General features: G+C 56.4%; 4 gene segments (V, D, J or C); all 4 read left to right on the top strand.

Annotated features, from left to right (window-relative positions):
• The first annotated feature begins 1,951 nt into the window (after window positions 1-1,951).
• On the top strand, window positions 1,952-2,570 carry LOC132221587 (immunoglobulin lambda variable 1-40-like). The segment is given in 2 exon segments: window positions 1,952-2,077; window positions 2,188-2,570. Coding segments are annotated over 2 exon segments (426 nt in total).
• A 2,744-nt stretch (window positions 2,571-5,314) lies between these two features.
• LOC132221601 (immunoglobulin lambda variable 1-40-like) lies at window positions 5,315-6,022 on the top strand. The segment is given in 2 exon segments: window positions 5,315-5,453; window positions 5,564-6,022. Coding segments are annotated over 2 exon segments (495 nt in total).
• Window positions 6,023-8,267: 2,245 nt separating this feature from the next.
• On the top strand, window positions 8,268-8,871 carry LOC132221596 (immunoglobulin lambda variable 1-40-like). The segment is given in 2 exon segments: window positions 8,268-8,379; window positions 8,489-8,871. Coding segments are annotated over 2 exon segments (426 nt in total).
• Window positions 8,872-12,059: 3,188 nt separating this feature from the next.
• Window positions 12,060-12,738, top strand: LOC132221588 (immunoglobulin lambda variable 1-40-like). The segment is given in 2 exon segments: window positions 12,060-12,175; window positions 12,287-12,738. Coding segments are annotated over 2 exon segments (495 nt in total).
• Window positions 12,739-15,492: the final 2,754 nt, after the last annotated feature.

Here is a 15,492-nt window from a genome sequence, read left to right as displayed (position 1 = left end):
AGGCATGTGCTCCCCAGGTGTCTAGTTCGGTCATTCCTCCCGGGGCAGTGTCCAGAGTAACCCCCATGGGTTCGGACTCGTGCCTCTATCTCAGCAGACTTTTGGGGTCATTACGAAGGATGTAGAGGAGGCGGCATAGTACAGTCCTCCTCCAGATCTGCTGGCACGCAGTGACAAGATGGAGAAGAGAGGCTGGGTCCTGGACGCTGTGACTCAGTCGATAGGGCGTCGGCCTGCAGAATGAAGGCTATCGGGTTCCATTCTGGTCAAGGGCACAGGCCCAGGTTGCGGGCTTGATCCCAGTAGCGGGTGTGCAGGAGGCAGCCGATCCATGATTCTCTCTCATCATTGATGTTTCTCTCTCTCTCCCTTTCCTGCCCTCTCTGAGATCAATAAAAATATGTCCTAAAAAAAAGAAGGAAGGCTGGTTTGGAGCTTTTTTTTTTTTTAATACCTAGATCTTCAAAGGACATAAAGAATCCTTCTTCTTGTTTTGTTAGGGTTCCTCCTATCTCAGACCCGCCCTCCAATCTCATCTTAATTGATATAATACCAATTATTCTCAGCAGACAATTTGCTTCCAGCCTTCTATTGTTGTCAGCGAAAATTGCCTGAACTCAAAGACTCTCACAGTGGCCCAGGCCCATAGGAAGTGAGACAAAAGACATTTCCACCCGGAGCAGAAGGCATTGCATTTCTGTGCTTTCCCCTCAATACCTCTACCCACAATTTTCAACAATATGCACCATCCTTGAATTTTTCAATCAGCCTTATTGAGGAGACTTTATATACAATACCATGCATGATTTCAGAGAGGATGGGAGAGGGAGAGGGAGAAACATTAATGATGAGAGAGAATCATGGATCAGCTGCCTCCTGTGTACCCCCTACTGGGGATGGAGCCTGCAACCTGGGCATGTGCCCTGATCAGAAATCAAACCATGACCTCCTTCCTGGTTCAAAGGTTGATGCTCAACCACTGAGCCACGCTGGTCAGGCCAGTCATGCATGTGAAGGTGGCTGAGTGCTGACTAATATATAAAGTTATTAAATGAGCCCTAGCACAGCAATTAGAAACTTTAACCACAGTTTTGCTCAGCGCGTCCTGCATGTTCCCCTTTTCCTCTCAGATAAATGCCAACGTCTGACTGTGCGTGGAGAACAGATCCCAGGAGTGACCACAGCCCACGGCTCATGGAGAACGATGGTGTCAGGAGGAGGAAACATGGACAGAAAATAACAGTGACCCCTGACCCCGGACTAGGACAGCCCACAACCTCCCCACCCTGCCCAGCCCTGGGGAAGGGCCCCTTTGTCCTCGGGCCCTGGGTCCACGGGAAGGAGGCCTCCCGCCACCAGGAGTGACTCCCACACAAGACAGAACCGAGTCCCCACAGAAGGGGAAGCGCCCCCACGGGGCTGTGCCTGCTCTGGCCCTGACCTGAGCCCTGACCCTGGTCTAAGTGTTGGTGCAGGAGATGCCACTTGAGTCCTGACCACGGACCAGCCCGGGAGCTGTGGTCAGACTCCCCCTGAGGACGCCGAGTAGAGGCTGAAGGTGCCCCGAGGTGAGGGGAGGCCATAGAGGGGAACCTGGCCTGGCCCTAGGGCAGGGGCAGTGGGCAGGGCAGTGGGAAAGCAGAGGTGGCCTCTCATGGGTTCTGGTCCCCATGTCACTCAGTGGTGTGTCTGGGCCTGGACACTAGAGGGCGCTGGGGGTTTGCTCCTGAGGGATCTGGGTGCTCAGAGCTGGGACCAGCCCCTGACAAAGCCCAGGACCATCTGCTCAGGGCTGTCAGCTGGGACTTCCCCAAACCTGGGCCCCACACAGCCCCACCCCCGCCCACACCAATGGCCATCCTCAGGCTGAGGGCCCTGCCCAGGGTCCAGGGAGAGATCAGATAGATGGGGTCTCATTTGCATGAATGGGCCCTCCCTCCCGCAGACTATGAAGAGGGGAAGGGAGAGGTGTGGGGAGCTCTGCTTCAGCTGTGGGGCCTCAGGAGGCAGGACTCAGGGATGACCTCCACCATGGCCTGGGCCCCTCTCCTCCTCACCCTCCTGGCTCACTGCACAGGTGACTGGATCAGGGGACGGGGGAAGGGGCTTGGGGAGACACATGGGCCCTGCTTCCTCCTCTTGTCTCTAGACCCAGACTCACCATCTCTGTGTCTCCCCCTCTTGCAGGATCCTGGGCCCAGTCTGTGCTGACTCAGCCATCCTCAATGTCGGGGTCCCTGGGTCAGAGGGTCACCATCTCCTGCACTGGAAGCAGCTCCAACATTGGGCGTGGTTATGTGCACTGGTACCAACAGGTTCCAGGAAAGGCCCCCAAACTCATCATCTATAATAGTAGCAACCGACCCTCAGGGATTCCGGACCGATTCTCTGGCTCCAGGTCTGGCAACTCAGCCTCCCTGACCATCACGGGGCTGCAGGCTGAGGACGAGGCCGACTATTACTGTGAGTCATGGGACAATAGTATCAACGGTCCCACAGTGCTCCGGGCCTGTGGGGAAGTGAGACAAAAACCCCTCTGGTCTGTGAGGGGGTGAGCTCTCCAGTGGCTTCTGCTCGACCTATGAAGCAGGAGGTCACTGTTTCATTCTTCATCAGGGCACAGGCCCGGGCTGCGGTGGGCAGGAGGCAGCCAATCAATGATTCTCTCTCACCATGATCTTTCACTCTCTCTCTCCCTCTCCCTTCCGCTCTGACATCAATAAGAACATATTGAAGAAGGGGATGTGATTCACAGTGTGATTCTAAGGACCAAAGTTTGGGAGAGAAAACTCTAGATTGAGCTTGAACAGATTTTACCAGAAGAAGAATCTGTCGATGTGAACCCAAGTCTTCCTTCAGGGCAATGGGATTGTGACCAGGACACTGTAATGACAGCTCAGTGACCCGGCTCTGTCCCGTCCATGGAACCTCACAGTGACAGAGCCTGAATGTGTCCCCAAAAGGTCCCTGAGGATGTGGAGGGACTCCCAGTGGATGCGGAGTGTGAGCAGGGCCTCCTGTTTGCACATGAAGTGTGAGCACCTCCGGGAAGGTGGGAGCTGCTGGCCTCAGGCCTTGACAGGGGAGCCTGTGAGCCTCAGGCAAAGGGCGTGAGCTGTGTCACGTGGGCGTCTCTGAGCCCCTGGGCAGCCCTGCGCTCTTCATGCCCGGGGGACATTTGAGGGGGTGGCCCTCTTATGGGATTTGTAGTTGAAAGTCTCAGTTTTTCATGCTTTGTTCTGATATTGTTTACTTCTCTGTCGCTTATCTCTTTCCTCTTCCTGAGGAGGTAACTCTGAATTCTTGGTCAGAATATTCATGCGCCTCCATTTCCTGGGTCCCTGAGGGCCTTTATTGGAGCCCGAGCCTGCTGTCCTAGGTGCTGAACCCACAGGGCCCGCAGCCCCGCAGGGCATTCATGCATTTGAAGGAGCAGCACCCCCACCCCCGGGAGGTCACGTGGCTCTGTGACTCCCAAGGGCTGATGGGATCGCCTCTCTGATGGCGGTCAGCAGGGGCTGTGTGCCTCACGGGGCTGCAGCTGGGCCTTTCCTGGGAGCTCCGTGGCTGGCTGGCCTGCAACCGGCCCTCAGGGGGGTGTCCTCATGTCCGGCCCCTGGTGGACAGGCCAGCCCCAGCGTCAGGGTAACAGCGCTGGTGCTGGGAGAACATCAGGCTCAGGGCCTCAGTGGAGTCTGCACACAGCCGGCCTGTGACCAGGTGTGGGGAGGGCTGGTTCCCAGGGTCCCTGGGAAGGTCCCTGCAGGGACAGGATTTGCCCCTGAACCGGGATCAGAGGGGCTGCCCTGAGGCTGAGGGTGGCTTCTGGGGCCTGAGCCAGCAGGTCGGGGCGGGCTCGGCTCTGCAGCCTCCTGAGCAGCCTGGTCTGCTCCCTCCAGGTCCAGGGCAGCGACGGTACAGCCCCAGCCAGGTCCCCACGGAGGCGGTCACGGCACACAGTGGCCAGCGAGCATCTTGGCCAGCGCAGTGACAGTGGGTGAGGGTGGCGGGGGCCAGGGGAAGGGCTCCAGGCTGTGCCACACCCACCCCTCACCCCAGGAGAGGGCACCAAGGCCAAGGGTGGTGAGCATCGGCCCCACCCCACACCTGCCACTCCCAACTCTCAGCAGCCGCGCCCACCGCTCAGAAGCCACGCCCACCGCTCAGAAGCCACGCCCACCGCTCAGAAGCCACGCCCACTGCTAGCAGCCATGCTGCCCCTGCCTCCCAGGTGCCTGTCATATTCACTCTTCCCTTAAGTCTCTTTCAACCACAATCATATAGGGCAGTGGTCCTCAACCTTGGCCGCACATGAGAATCACCTGGGAATCTTTCTAAAATCCTGACTTCTGGGCCTTATCCACTGACATAGGGCATGTGAAGGTGGCTGAGTGCTGACTAATATATAAAGTTATTAAATGAGCCCTAGCACAACAATTAGAAATTTTAACCGCATTTGTGCTCGGCACTTCCTGCATGTTCCCCTTTTCCTCTCAGACAAATGCCAACGTCTGACTGTGCGTTGAGAATGGATCCCATGAGTGACCACAGCCCACGGCTCATGGAGAATGATGGTGTCAGGAGGAGGAAATATGGACAGAAAATAACAGTGACCCCTGACCCCGGACGAGGACAGCCCCCGAGGGCTTCCTCCCACCCTGCCCAGCCCTGGGGAAGGGCCCCTTTCTCCTCGGGCCCAGGGTCCACGGGAAGGAGGCCTCCCGCCTCCAGGAGTGACTCCCACACAGGACAGAACCGAGTCCGCACAGAAGGGGATGCGCCCCCACGGGGCTGTGCCTGCTCTGGCCCTGACGTGAGCCCTGACCCTGGTCTAAGAGTTGGTGCAGGAGCCCTCACTTGAGTCCTGACCACGGACCAGCCCAGGGAACTGTGGTCAGACTCCCCCTGAGGACGCCGAGTAGAGACTGAAGGTGCCCCGAGGTGAGGGGCGGCCATAGAGGGGAACCTGGCCTGGCCCTAGGGCAGGGGCAGTGGGCAGTGCAGTGGGAAGGCAGAGGTGGTCTTTCATGGGTTCTGGTCCCCTTGTCACTCAATGGTGTGTCTGGGTCTGGACACTAGAGGGCGCCGCTGGGGGTTTGCTCCTGAGGGATCTGGGTGCTCAGAGCTGGGACCAGCCCCCTGACAAAGCCCAGGACCATCTGCTCAGGGCTGTCAGCTGGGACTTCCCCAAACCTGGACCCACACAGCCCCACCCCCGCCCACACCAATGGCCATCCTCAGGCAGAGGGCCCTGCCCAGGGCCCAGGGAGGGATCAGATAGATGGGGTCTCATTTGCATAACAGGACCCTCCCTCCCGCAGACTATGAAGAGGGGAAGGGAGAGGTGTGGGGAGCTCTGCTTCAGCTGTGGGGCCTCAGGAGGCAGGACTCAGGGATGACCTCCACCATGGCCTGGGCCCCTCTCCTCCTCACCCTCCTGGCTCACTGCACAGGTGACTGGATCAGGTGACGGGGAAGGGGTCTTGGGAAGACACATGGGCCCTGCTTCCTCCTCTTGTCTCTAGACCCAGACTCACCATCTCTGTGTCTCCCCCTCTTGCAGGATCCTGGGCCCAGTCTGTGCTGACTCAGCCATCCTCAGTGTCGGGGGCCCTGGGCCAGAGGGTCACCATCTCCTGCACTGGAAGCAGCACCAACGTTGGGTATGGTGACTATGTGTCCTGGTACCAACAGCTCCCAGGAACGGCCCCCAAACTCCTCATCTATGAGAGTAGCAAACGACCCTCAGGGATTCCGGACCGATTCTCTGGCTCCAGGTCTGGCAGCTCAGCCTCCCTGACCATCACGGGGCTGCAGGCTGAGGACGAGGCCGACTATTACTGCGCGTCCTATGAAAGCAGTCCTGCTGGTACTCACAGTGCTGCAGGCCTGTGGGGAAGTGAGACAAAAACCCCTCTGGTCTGCGAGGGGGTGAGCTCTCCAGCAGCTGCCTGTTCAGCTCAGCCTGTGACCTGTGGCTTCTGCTTATTCCCTCGCTGACGCCCTGGGCCAGTGATGGCGAACCTTTGAGCTCAGCATGCCAGCATTTTGAAAAACCCTAACTTAACTCTAGTGCCGTGTCACATATAGAAGTTTTTTGATATTTGCAACCATAGTCAAACAAAGGCTTATATTTTTGATATTTATTTTATATATTTAAATGCCATTTAACAAAGAAAAATCAACCAAAAAAATCAGTTCGCGTGTCACCTCTGACAGGTGGGCCCTGAAGGGGGTGTCCCAGTGGGTGAAGGGTCCAGGAGGAGACACTTCCGGCTGTGACCACCTGGCTCTGGGAGTGTGGACAGCATGGGGACCCGGCAGGGAGCGCTGTCACACTGTGTCTGTGAAAGCAGCCGAAAGACTGGCTCTTAAGTGTCCTCAGCACAAGAAATAGCAGAACTTGTCGCCACGTCTGATGGCTGAGGTCAAGGAGACGTATTCTGAGATGGCTTTGCAGTAAACACCTCACAGCGTCATTATGTCGTACACCTGACACTAATTAAGGTCAATTACATCTCAGTTAAAACTAAATTAAAATAAATCTGAATCTTCTGTTTCCCAAAAACCAGCACGAGGAAGTCTATAGCAGCTTTATTAACGCCCTAGACCAGCGGTTCTCAACCTTGGCTGCACATTTGAATCACCTGAGAATCTTCTTAAAATCCTGATTTCCGGGCCTCACCTCCAGAAATTCTGTTTCTTTGTTATGGGCGGGGTCACAACAGGCAGGTGCTTCTCCTCCTGGGACGGACGGAAGCTCCTAGAACCTCCCCGTGGGGGTCACTGCGCAGCGACTCGGGGTTTTCACCATCAGGACCCGATCACCGTGGTTTTAAGCACAAAAATGGGCAACTCACACTCTCTAACTATAACCTATTGGGGGTGTCAGAGGTCCAGCTCCCAACGCACGACTGAGATGTAAAGTGATGTTAGAAAAATGTGTCCTCACACCTTCTCACCCCAGAGCAGAAGGCATTTCATTTCCAAAGCTTTTCCATCAACACTTCTACCCACCATTTTCATCAATATGCATCATCCTTGAATTTTACAATCAGCCTTATTGTGACTTTTTACATATAATAACATACATGCATTTAAAAAATTTATTCATTTCTGAGAGGAAGGGATAGGGGGAGAGAGAAAAACATCAATGATGAGAGAGAATCATGGACCGGCTGCCTCCTGTGTACCCTGTACTGCTGAAGGATTCCTGAAACCTGGGCATGTGCCCTGACTGGGAATCCAACCCTGACTCCTGATACATAGGTTGATGCTCAACCACTGAACCGCCCCGGCCGGGCCAACATGCATGTGAAGGTGGCTGAGTGCTGACTAATATATAAAGTTATTACATGAAGCCCTATCACAGCAATTACAAACTTTAACCACAGTTTTGCTCAGCGCGTCCTGCATGTTCTCCTTTTCCTCTCAGATAAATGCCAACGTCTGACTGTGCGTTGAGAACGGATCCCAGGAGTGACCACAGCCCACGGCTCATGGAGAACGATGGTGTCAGGAGGAGGAAATATGGACAGAAAATAACAGTGACCCCTGACCCCGGACGAGGACAGCCCCCGAGGGCTTCCTCCCCACCCTGCCCAGCCCTGAGGAAGGGCCCCTTTGTCCTCGGGCCCTGGGTCCACGGGAAGGAGGCCTCCCGCCACCTGGAGTGACTCCCACACAAGACAGAACCGAGTCCACACAGAAGGGGACGCGCGCCCACCGGGCTGTCCCTGCTCTGGCCCTGACCTGAGCCCTGACCCTGGTCTAAGAGTTGGTGCAGGAGCTGCCACTTGAGTCCTGACCACGGACCAGCCCAGGGAGCTGTGGTCAGACTCCCCCTGAGGACGCCGAGTAGAGACTGAGGTGAGGGGAGGCCATAGAGGGTACCCTGGCCTGGCCCTAGGGCAGGGGCAGTGGACAGGGCAGTGGGAAGGCAGAGGTGGCCTCTCATGGGTTCTGGCCCCAATGTCACTCAATGGTCTGTCTGGGTCTGGACACTAGAGGGCGCTGGGGGTTTGCTCCTGAGGGATCTGGGTGCTCAGAGCTGGGACCAGCACCCTGACAAAGCCCAGGACCATCTGCTCAGGGCTGTCAGCTGTGACTTCCCCAAACCTGGGCCCCACACAGGCCCACCCCCGCCCACACCAATGGCCATCCTCAGGCTGAGGTCCCTGCCCAGGGCCCAGGGAGGGATCAGAGAGATGGGGTCTCATTTGCATAAAAGGTCCCTCCCTCCCCCAGACTATGAAGAGGGGAAGGGAGAGGTGTGGGGAGCTCTGCTTCAGCTGTGGGGCCTCAGGAGGCAGGACTCAGGGATGACCTCCACCATGGCCTGGGCCCCTCTCCTCCTCACCCTCCTGGCTCACTGCACAGGTGACTGGATCAGGGGACGGGGAAGGGGCCTTGGGGAGACACATGGGCCCTGCTTCCTCCTCTTGTCTCTAGACCCAGACTCACCATCTCTGTGTCCCCCCTCTTGCAGGATCCTGGGCCCAGTCTGTGCTGACTCAGCCATCCTCAGTGTCGGGGGCCCCGGGCGAGAGGGTCACCATCTCCTGCTCTGGAAGCAGCTCCAACATTGGGGGTAACTATGTGCACTGGTACCAGCAGCTCCCAGGAAAGGCCCCAAAATGCATCATCTATGAAAATAGCAGACGACCCTCAGGGGTCCCTGACCGATTCTCTGGCTCCAAGTCTGGCAACTCGGCCTCCCTGACCATCACGGGGCTGCAGGCTGAGGACGAGGCCGACTATTACTGCTCAGCATGGGACAGCAGTATCGATGGTCCCACAGTGCTGCAGGCCTGTGGGGAAGTGAGACAAAAACCCCTCTGGTCTGCGAGGGGGTGAGCTCTCCAGCAGCTGCCTGTTCAGCTCAGCCTGTGACCTGTGGCTTCTGCTTATTCCCTCGCTGACGCCCTGGGCCCAGGTTCATCCGGGGACCCTGCCTGGGGGTGAAGGTCCTCCCTCCCCTCCGGCCTCCATGTCACTCAGAGCAGCGCTTTCCCAGCTCAGGGTCCTGGAGGAAGGGAAGGCCTCTCCCCACCCACAGGGCCCCGTTCCCTCCCCCTGGGCTGCACTCACTGCGCCTGTGAGGCTGAGATGAGTGACAGCTGGCTGGCCCGCCCCTGCCTGGGGCTCAGCGCTGTGTGCTGTGCTGGAAGGACCCTGGCCCTGTCCCATCCCATCAGGATCTACTCCCTTAAGCCATGGGACTGGTTTCCATTTGCTCTGTGATTTTAAGCACAAAAATCGGCCATTCACAGCTGTCACTATAGCAGATTGGGGGGTGCCATGGTGGCGCTGAAGGGGGTGGTCCAAGTGGGTGAAGGGTCCAGGAGGAGACACTTCCGGCTGTGACCACCTGGCTCTGGGAGTGTGGACAGCATGGGGACCCGGCAGGGAGCGCTGTCACACTGTGTCTCTGCAAGCAGCCGAGAGACTGGCTCTTAAGTGTCCTCAGCACAAGAAATAGCAGAACTTGCAGCCACGTCTGATGGCTGAGGTCAAGGAGACGTATTCTGGGATGGCTTTGCAGTAGACACCTCACAGCGTCATTATGTCGAATACCTGACACTAATTAATGCCAATTACATCTCAGTTAAAAATAAGTTAGAATAGCCCTAAAAGGTTTGGCTCAGTGGATAGAGCATCACCTTGCGGACTCAAGGGTCCCGGGTTTGATTCCGCTCAAGGGCATGTACCTTGGTTTCGGGCACATCCCCAGTAGGGGTTGTGCTGGAGGCAACTGATCAATGCTTCTCTCTCATTGATGTTTCTAACTCTCTATCCCTCTGCCTACCTCTCTATAAAAAATCAATAAAATATATGTTAAAAAAATAAGTTAAAATGAATGTGAATCTACTGTTTCCAAAAAACCAGCACGTGGAAGTCTATAGCAGCTTTATAACTCTCCTAGAGCAGTGGTCATCAAACTGCGGCTCGCGAGCTACATGCGGCTCTTTGGCCCCTTTAGTGTGGCTCTTCCACAAAATATTGACTTCTGCGCACGGGCCATGAAGTTCAATCGCACTGTACACGCGCGCCTACACGTGGTAGTTTGTGGAAGAGCCACACGTTGCCGACCACTGCCCTAGACCTGTGGTTCTCACCTTTGGCTGCACATTAGTATCACCTGGGAATCCTGTTAAATCCTGATTCTGGGCCTCATCATTAGTAATAAAGAAGCAGAATTTCTGGCAGCAGGGGGGGGGGGGGGGCTGGCTGTGGGGGGCCTGTGAGGAGCCCAGGCTGCCAGCTTCATCCCAGGGCAGGAGCGGAGGCTCTGGCCCAGCTGGTTCTGCGAACACCCCGAGGGCGGGCACCTGTGGGCTCCCAGAGCCTCCTCAGCGTAATTACAGCCTCACCCACGCTCGCCAAGCCTCGCTCCCTGGCTCCCCAAGCTCCCCGGGCTGGGCTTGGTTAAATGTGGGGGGGCGGTTGAGTCCTGGTGTGTGATTAAGTAATTACGCTCAGGAGGCTCTGGGAGCCGCCAGTGCCTGCCCTCGGGTCTTCGCAGAACCAGCTGGGCCGGAGCCTCCACCCCTGCCCAGGGATGAAGCTGGCAGCCTGGGCTCCTCCCAGGCCCCCCACGGCCAGGTTTCCCCTCCCAGCCGCCGCCAGGCTGCTGTAGCTGCCATGACATGGGCACCGCCCCTGCCCTGCCTCACCTGAGCTCAATCCCGGGTGGCCGTGACGCCGTTGCCCAATTTTGCTTCCGTTAAAAATGTCTGTGTATTTCCAACCCTCAGCACCCGGCTTCCGCCATCGGAGGCAGCCTGCGCCCTGGGCGAGGTCACCCCTGAGGAGCCCAGGGGCCTGTGGCTGCGACAGAGGTGGTTGTGAGCACAGGGGCTGAGGTTGGGGCCACAGGAAGACTCCGAGGGTCTTCACGGCCCTCCCCCACGGGACCCCGCTCAGAGGAGAGGGACGCCGGCCTGGGCGGGGAGGGGCCCGGGTGCTGAGACGGCGCCCCTAGGATCGCTCTGGCTCAGCCTGCCTGGCTCCCGCTGGCATCGGCCAAGCCCCCTGGGCCGGGCATCAGCCACCAAACAGGAGCAGGAAGCCGGCCTCAGCGGGTCCCCCGTGCTGTGCGCTCCCTCCTCCTCCAGAGGGAGCCACCGAGGCGGAGGGAGGGAGGGCGGTGCGCGGTGCGGTCTCACCTGGCGCCTCCCAAAGCGGTGCTGGGTGTTCGGGTGGATGTTGGATGAGAGGTCCGGCTCGTTCTTCCAAGAACCCACAGTCCAGTGGCTCTTCGTCGTTCCCAACAACAGGAAGGCCACTGAAACGAACACTCCATTTCTCACCCCGCAGATGGGCACACCCACCAGAGGCCAGGGGCACTGGGCCAGGCTGGGAGCAGGCGCTGCACCCGAGGTGGGTGTGGAAGCGGCAGCATCGGGAGGGATCTATCTTGTCCCCACAGGTCGGGAGACACAGGGACCCGCAGCCCCAGCTCGGCAACTCGGTCACACCGGCCACCTGCACAGCGACCTACATGTACCATGGCTCCCGGGGCACAGCCCGCAGGGCAGAGGGCGGGAGGGCCTGGGTTATGGCGCCTGGGCTGCTGGGACGCCAGGCAGCTCTGAGCAAGAGCGAGAGCGAGAGCGAGAGTGAGCTGCCTGCTGCTGTGAAGGTCTTCAGAGCATGAGGCCAGGTGAGAAGCAAAATACAGACCTGCAGGTAGAGGGAGGAATGTGTCAAATGTGCTTTTATTTACATACACAAACAACAAATGATACAGCTGATGAGGGAACTGGGTGTGACAGAGATCTTGAAGATCATGCTGAGCTTTGAACTTCAAGCTATCAGCCGGTCACATGGTGTGGCTCAATGGATTGAGCATCGATCTGTGAACCAAGAGGTCCCGGGTTTGATTCCCAGCCCCCTGACAAAGCCCAGGACCATCTGCTCAGGGCTGTCAGCTGTGACTTCCCCAAACCTGGGCCCCACACAGCCCCACCCCCGCCCACACCAATGGCCATCCTCAGTCAGAGGGGGTCTCATTTGCATGAGTGGGCCCTCCCTCCCCCAGACTATGAAGAGGGAAAGGGAGAGGTGTGGGGAGCTCTGCTTCAGCTGTGGGGCCTCAGGAGGCAGGACTCAGGGATGACCTCCACCATGGCCTGGGCCCCTCTCCTCCTCACCCTCCTGGCTCACTGCACAGGTGACTGGATGAGGGGACAGGGGAAGGGGCCTTGGGAAGACACATGGGCCCTGCTTCCTCCTCTTGTCTCTAGACCCAGACTCACCATCTCTGTGTCTCCCCCTCTTGCAGGATCCTGGGCCCAGTCTGTGCTGACTCAGCCATCCTCAGTGTCGGGGTCCCCGGGCCAGAGGGTCACCATCTCCTGCACTGGAAGCAGCACCAACGTTGGGTTTGGTGACTATGTGTCCTGGTACCAACAGCTCCCAGGAACGGCCCCCAAACTCCTCATCTATCAGAGTAGCAAACGACCCTCAGGGATTCCGGACCGATTCTCTGGCTCCAGGTCTGGCAGCTCAGCCTCCCTGACCATCACGGGGCTGCAGGCTGAGGACGAGGCCGACTACTACTGCGCGTCCATTGAAAGCAGTCCTGCTGGTACTCACAGTGCTGCAGGCCTGTGGGGAAGTGAGACAAAAACCCCTCTGGTCTGCGAGGGGGTGAGCTCTCCAGCAGCTGCCTGTTCAGCTCAGCCTGTGACCTGTGGCTTCTGCTTATTCCCTCGCTGACGCCCTGGGCCCAGGTTCATCCGGGGACCCTGCCTGGGGGTGAAGGGTCCTCCCTCCCCTCCGGCCTCCATGTCACTCAGAGCAGCGCTTTCCCAGCTCAGGGTCCTGGAGGAAGGGAAGGCCTCTCCCCACCCACAGGGCCGGTTCCCTCCCCCTGGGCTGCACTCACTGCGCCTGTGAGGCTGAGATGAGTGACAGCTGGCTGGCCCGCCCCTGCCTGGGGCTCAGCACTGTGTGCTGTGCTGGAAGGACCCTGGCCCTGTCCCATCCCATCAGGATCTACTCCCTTTAAGCCATGGGACTGGTTTCCATTTGCTCTGTGATTTTAAGCACAAAAATCGGCAACTCACAGCTGTCACTATAGCAGATTGGGGGGTGCCATGGTGGCGCTGAAGGGGGTGGTCCAAGTGGGTGAAGGGTCCAGGAGGAGACACTTCCGGCTGTGACTGCCTGGCTCTGGGAGTGTGGACAGCATGGGGACCCAGCAGGGAGCGCTGTCACACTGTCTGTGAAAGCAGCTGAGAGACTGGCTCTTAACTGTCCTCAGCACAAGAAATAGCAGAACTTGTAGCCATTTATGCTGGCTGAGGTCAAGGAGATGTATTCTGGGATGCTTCTACAGTAGACACCTCACAGCGTCATTATGTCGTACACCTGACACTAATTAATGCTAATTACCTCTCAGTTAAAAATAAATTAAAACAAACCTGAATGTTCTGTTTTCAAATAACCAGCAGGTGGAATCTTTACCAGCTTTACGAAGCCCCTAGCAGTGGTCGGCAAACTCATTAGTCAACAGAGCCAAAAACAGAGTCAAAGATTGAAATTTCTTTTGAGAGCCAAATTTTTTAAACTTAAACTATTATAGGTAGGTTCATTGTTATTAACTTAATTAGGGTGCGTCTAAGGCTAAGGAAGAGCCACTCAAAGGGCCAAAGAGCCGCATGTGGCTCTGAGCCGCAGTTTGCCGACCCCTGCCCTAGACCAGTGGTTCTCAGCCTTGGCTGCACATTAGAATCACCTGGGAATCCTGTTAAAATCCTGATTTCTGGGCCTCATCGTTAGTAACAAATAAACAGAATTTCCGGAGGATGAGGCCCAGAAATCAGGATTTTAACAAGATTCCCAGGTGATTCTAATGTGCAGCCAAAGTTGAGAACCATTGCCCTAGACCAGCCGTCGGCAAACTACGGCCCCCGGGCCGGATCCGGCCCATTTTAAATGAATAAAACTAAAAAAAAAAAAAAAAAAAAAAGACCGTACCCTTTTATGTAATGATGTTTACTTTGAATTTATATTAGTTCACACAAACACTCCATCCATGCTTTTGTTCCGGCCCTCCGGTCCAGTTTAAGAACCCATTGTGGCCCTCGAGTCAAAAAGTTTGCCCACCCCTGCCGAAACCGGTTTTGCTCAGTGGATAGAGCGTTGGCCTGCGGACTAAAGGGTCCCGGGTTCGATTCCGGTAAAGGGCATGTACCTGGGTTGCGGGCACATCCCGGTGGCGGATGTGCAGGAGGCGGCTCATGGATGTTTCTGACTATCTCTCTCCCTTCCTCTCTGTAAAAAATCAATAAAATATATTAAAATAAAAAGTTTGCCCACCCCTGCCCTAGACTCTCTACTAGACCCGTGATGGCGAACCTTTTGAGCTCGGCGTGTCCGCATTTTGAAAAACCCTAATTTAACTCTGGTGCCGTGTACATATAGAAATTTTTTGATATTTGCAACCATAGTAAAACAAAGACTTATATTTTTCATATTTATTTTATATATTTAAATGCCATTTAACAAAGAAAAAACCAAAAAAATGAGTTTGCGTGTCACCTCTGCCACGCATGTCATAGGTTTGCCATCACTGCCCTAGACTGAGAGCAGCCAGGAGTCGGTGCCTGGCGTCTGTGACAGCTGTGAGTGGCGGGATTTCCTCCAACAAGGGCCTGATTTTAAAAGGCGGTGTGGCCCAGGGGTTGAGCGTCAACCTATGAACCAGGAGGTCATCAGTCAATTCCTGGTCAGGCAGGACACATGTCCGGGTTGTGTCCTCCATCCCCAGTGGTGGGTGTGCAAGAGGCAGCCAATCCATGATTCTCTCATCATTAATGTTTCGGTCTCCCTCTCCCTCTCCGTTCCTCTCTGAAATCATAAACATATATCTTAGAAAAAGAAGAAGAAAGGCTGGTTTGGGGGTTTTTAATTCCTAGATCTTAAAGGACATGAAGCACCCTTCTCCCTGCTGGTTAGGGTTCCTCCTACCTCAGACCCCGCACCCCCATGTCCTGTTAATGACTTAATTCCCCTCCGGCCTCCATTGGTTTCAGCGAAAACTGCCTGAATGTGTGGCCCAAAGGTTGAGAGGCCCATTGTCCGTGTGACCATCGGAGCTGGGTCTCTGCTTCCTCACGTGGCCCCCAGGCTGGTCACCCCGAGACTTGAACCTGCGGGTCTGCTGGTGACAAGGCCTCTCCAGTGTCCACCGTGGGCGTGTCCCGGTTCCTGCAGGAGCCTGGGGAGCAGGCGACAGATCTCTCAGCAGTGCCTGCGGTCCCTGTGCCGGCTGCTGGCTCCTTGGTCATTGCCCATCAGCTCATCCTGACCTGGAACCTCCATACTGACATGTTACTTAGGACATCTGTGTCCACATCTAGCATGATTGTCCTGTCATTTTTGGGTTTCTATCATTTCCAGGAGCATTTGTCGCTGTGATAACAGCTTTGAAACCAACCAGGACAGGTTACATCTTGTTAAATGTTTTAGAGAAATTTGGAT

This window comes from Myotis daubentonii, chromosome 19 (assembly GCF_963259705.1).
Source record: "Myotis daubentonii chromosome 19, mMyoDau2.1, whole genome shotgun sequence".
In the NCBI taxonomy this organism is placed as follows: Eukaryota; Metazoa; Chordata; class Mammalia; order Chiroptera; family Vespertilionidae; genus Myotis; species Myotis daubentonii.
This window is presented reverse-complemented; position numbering and strand designations above follow the sequence as displayed.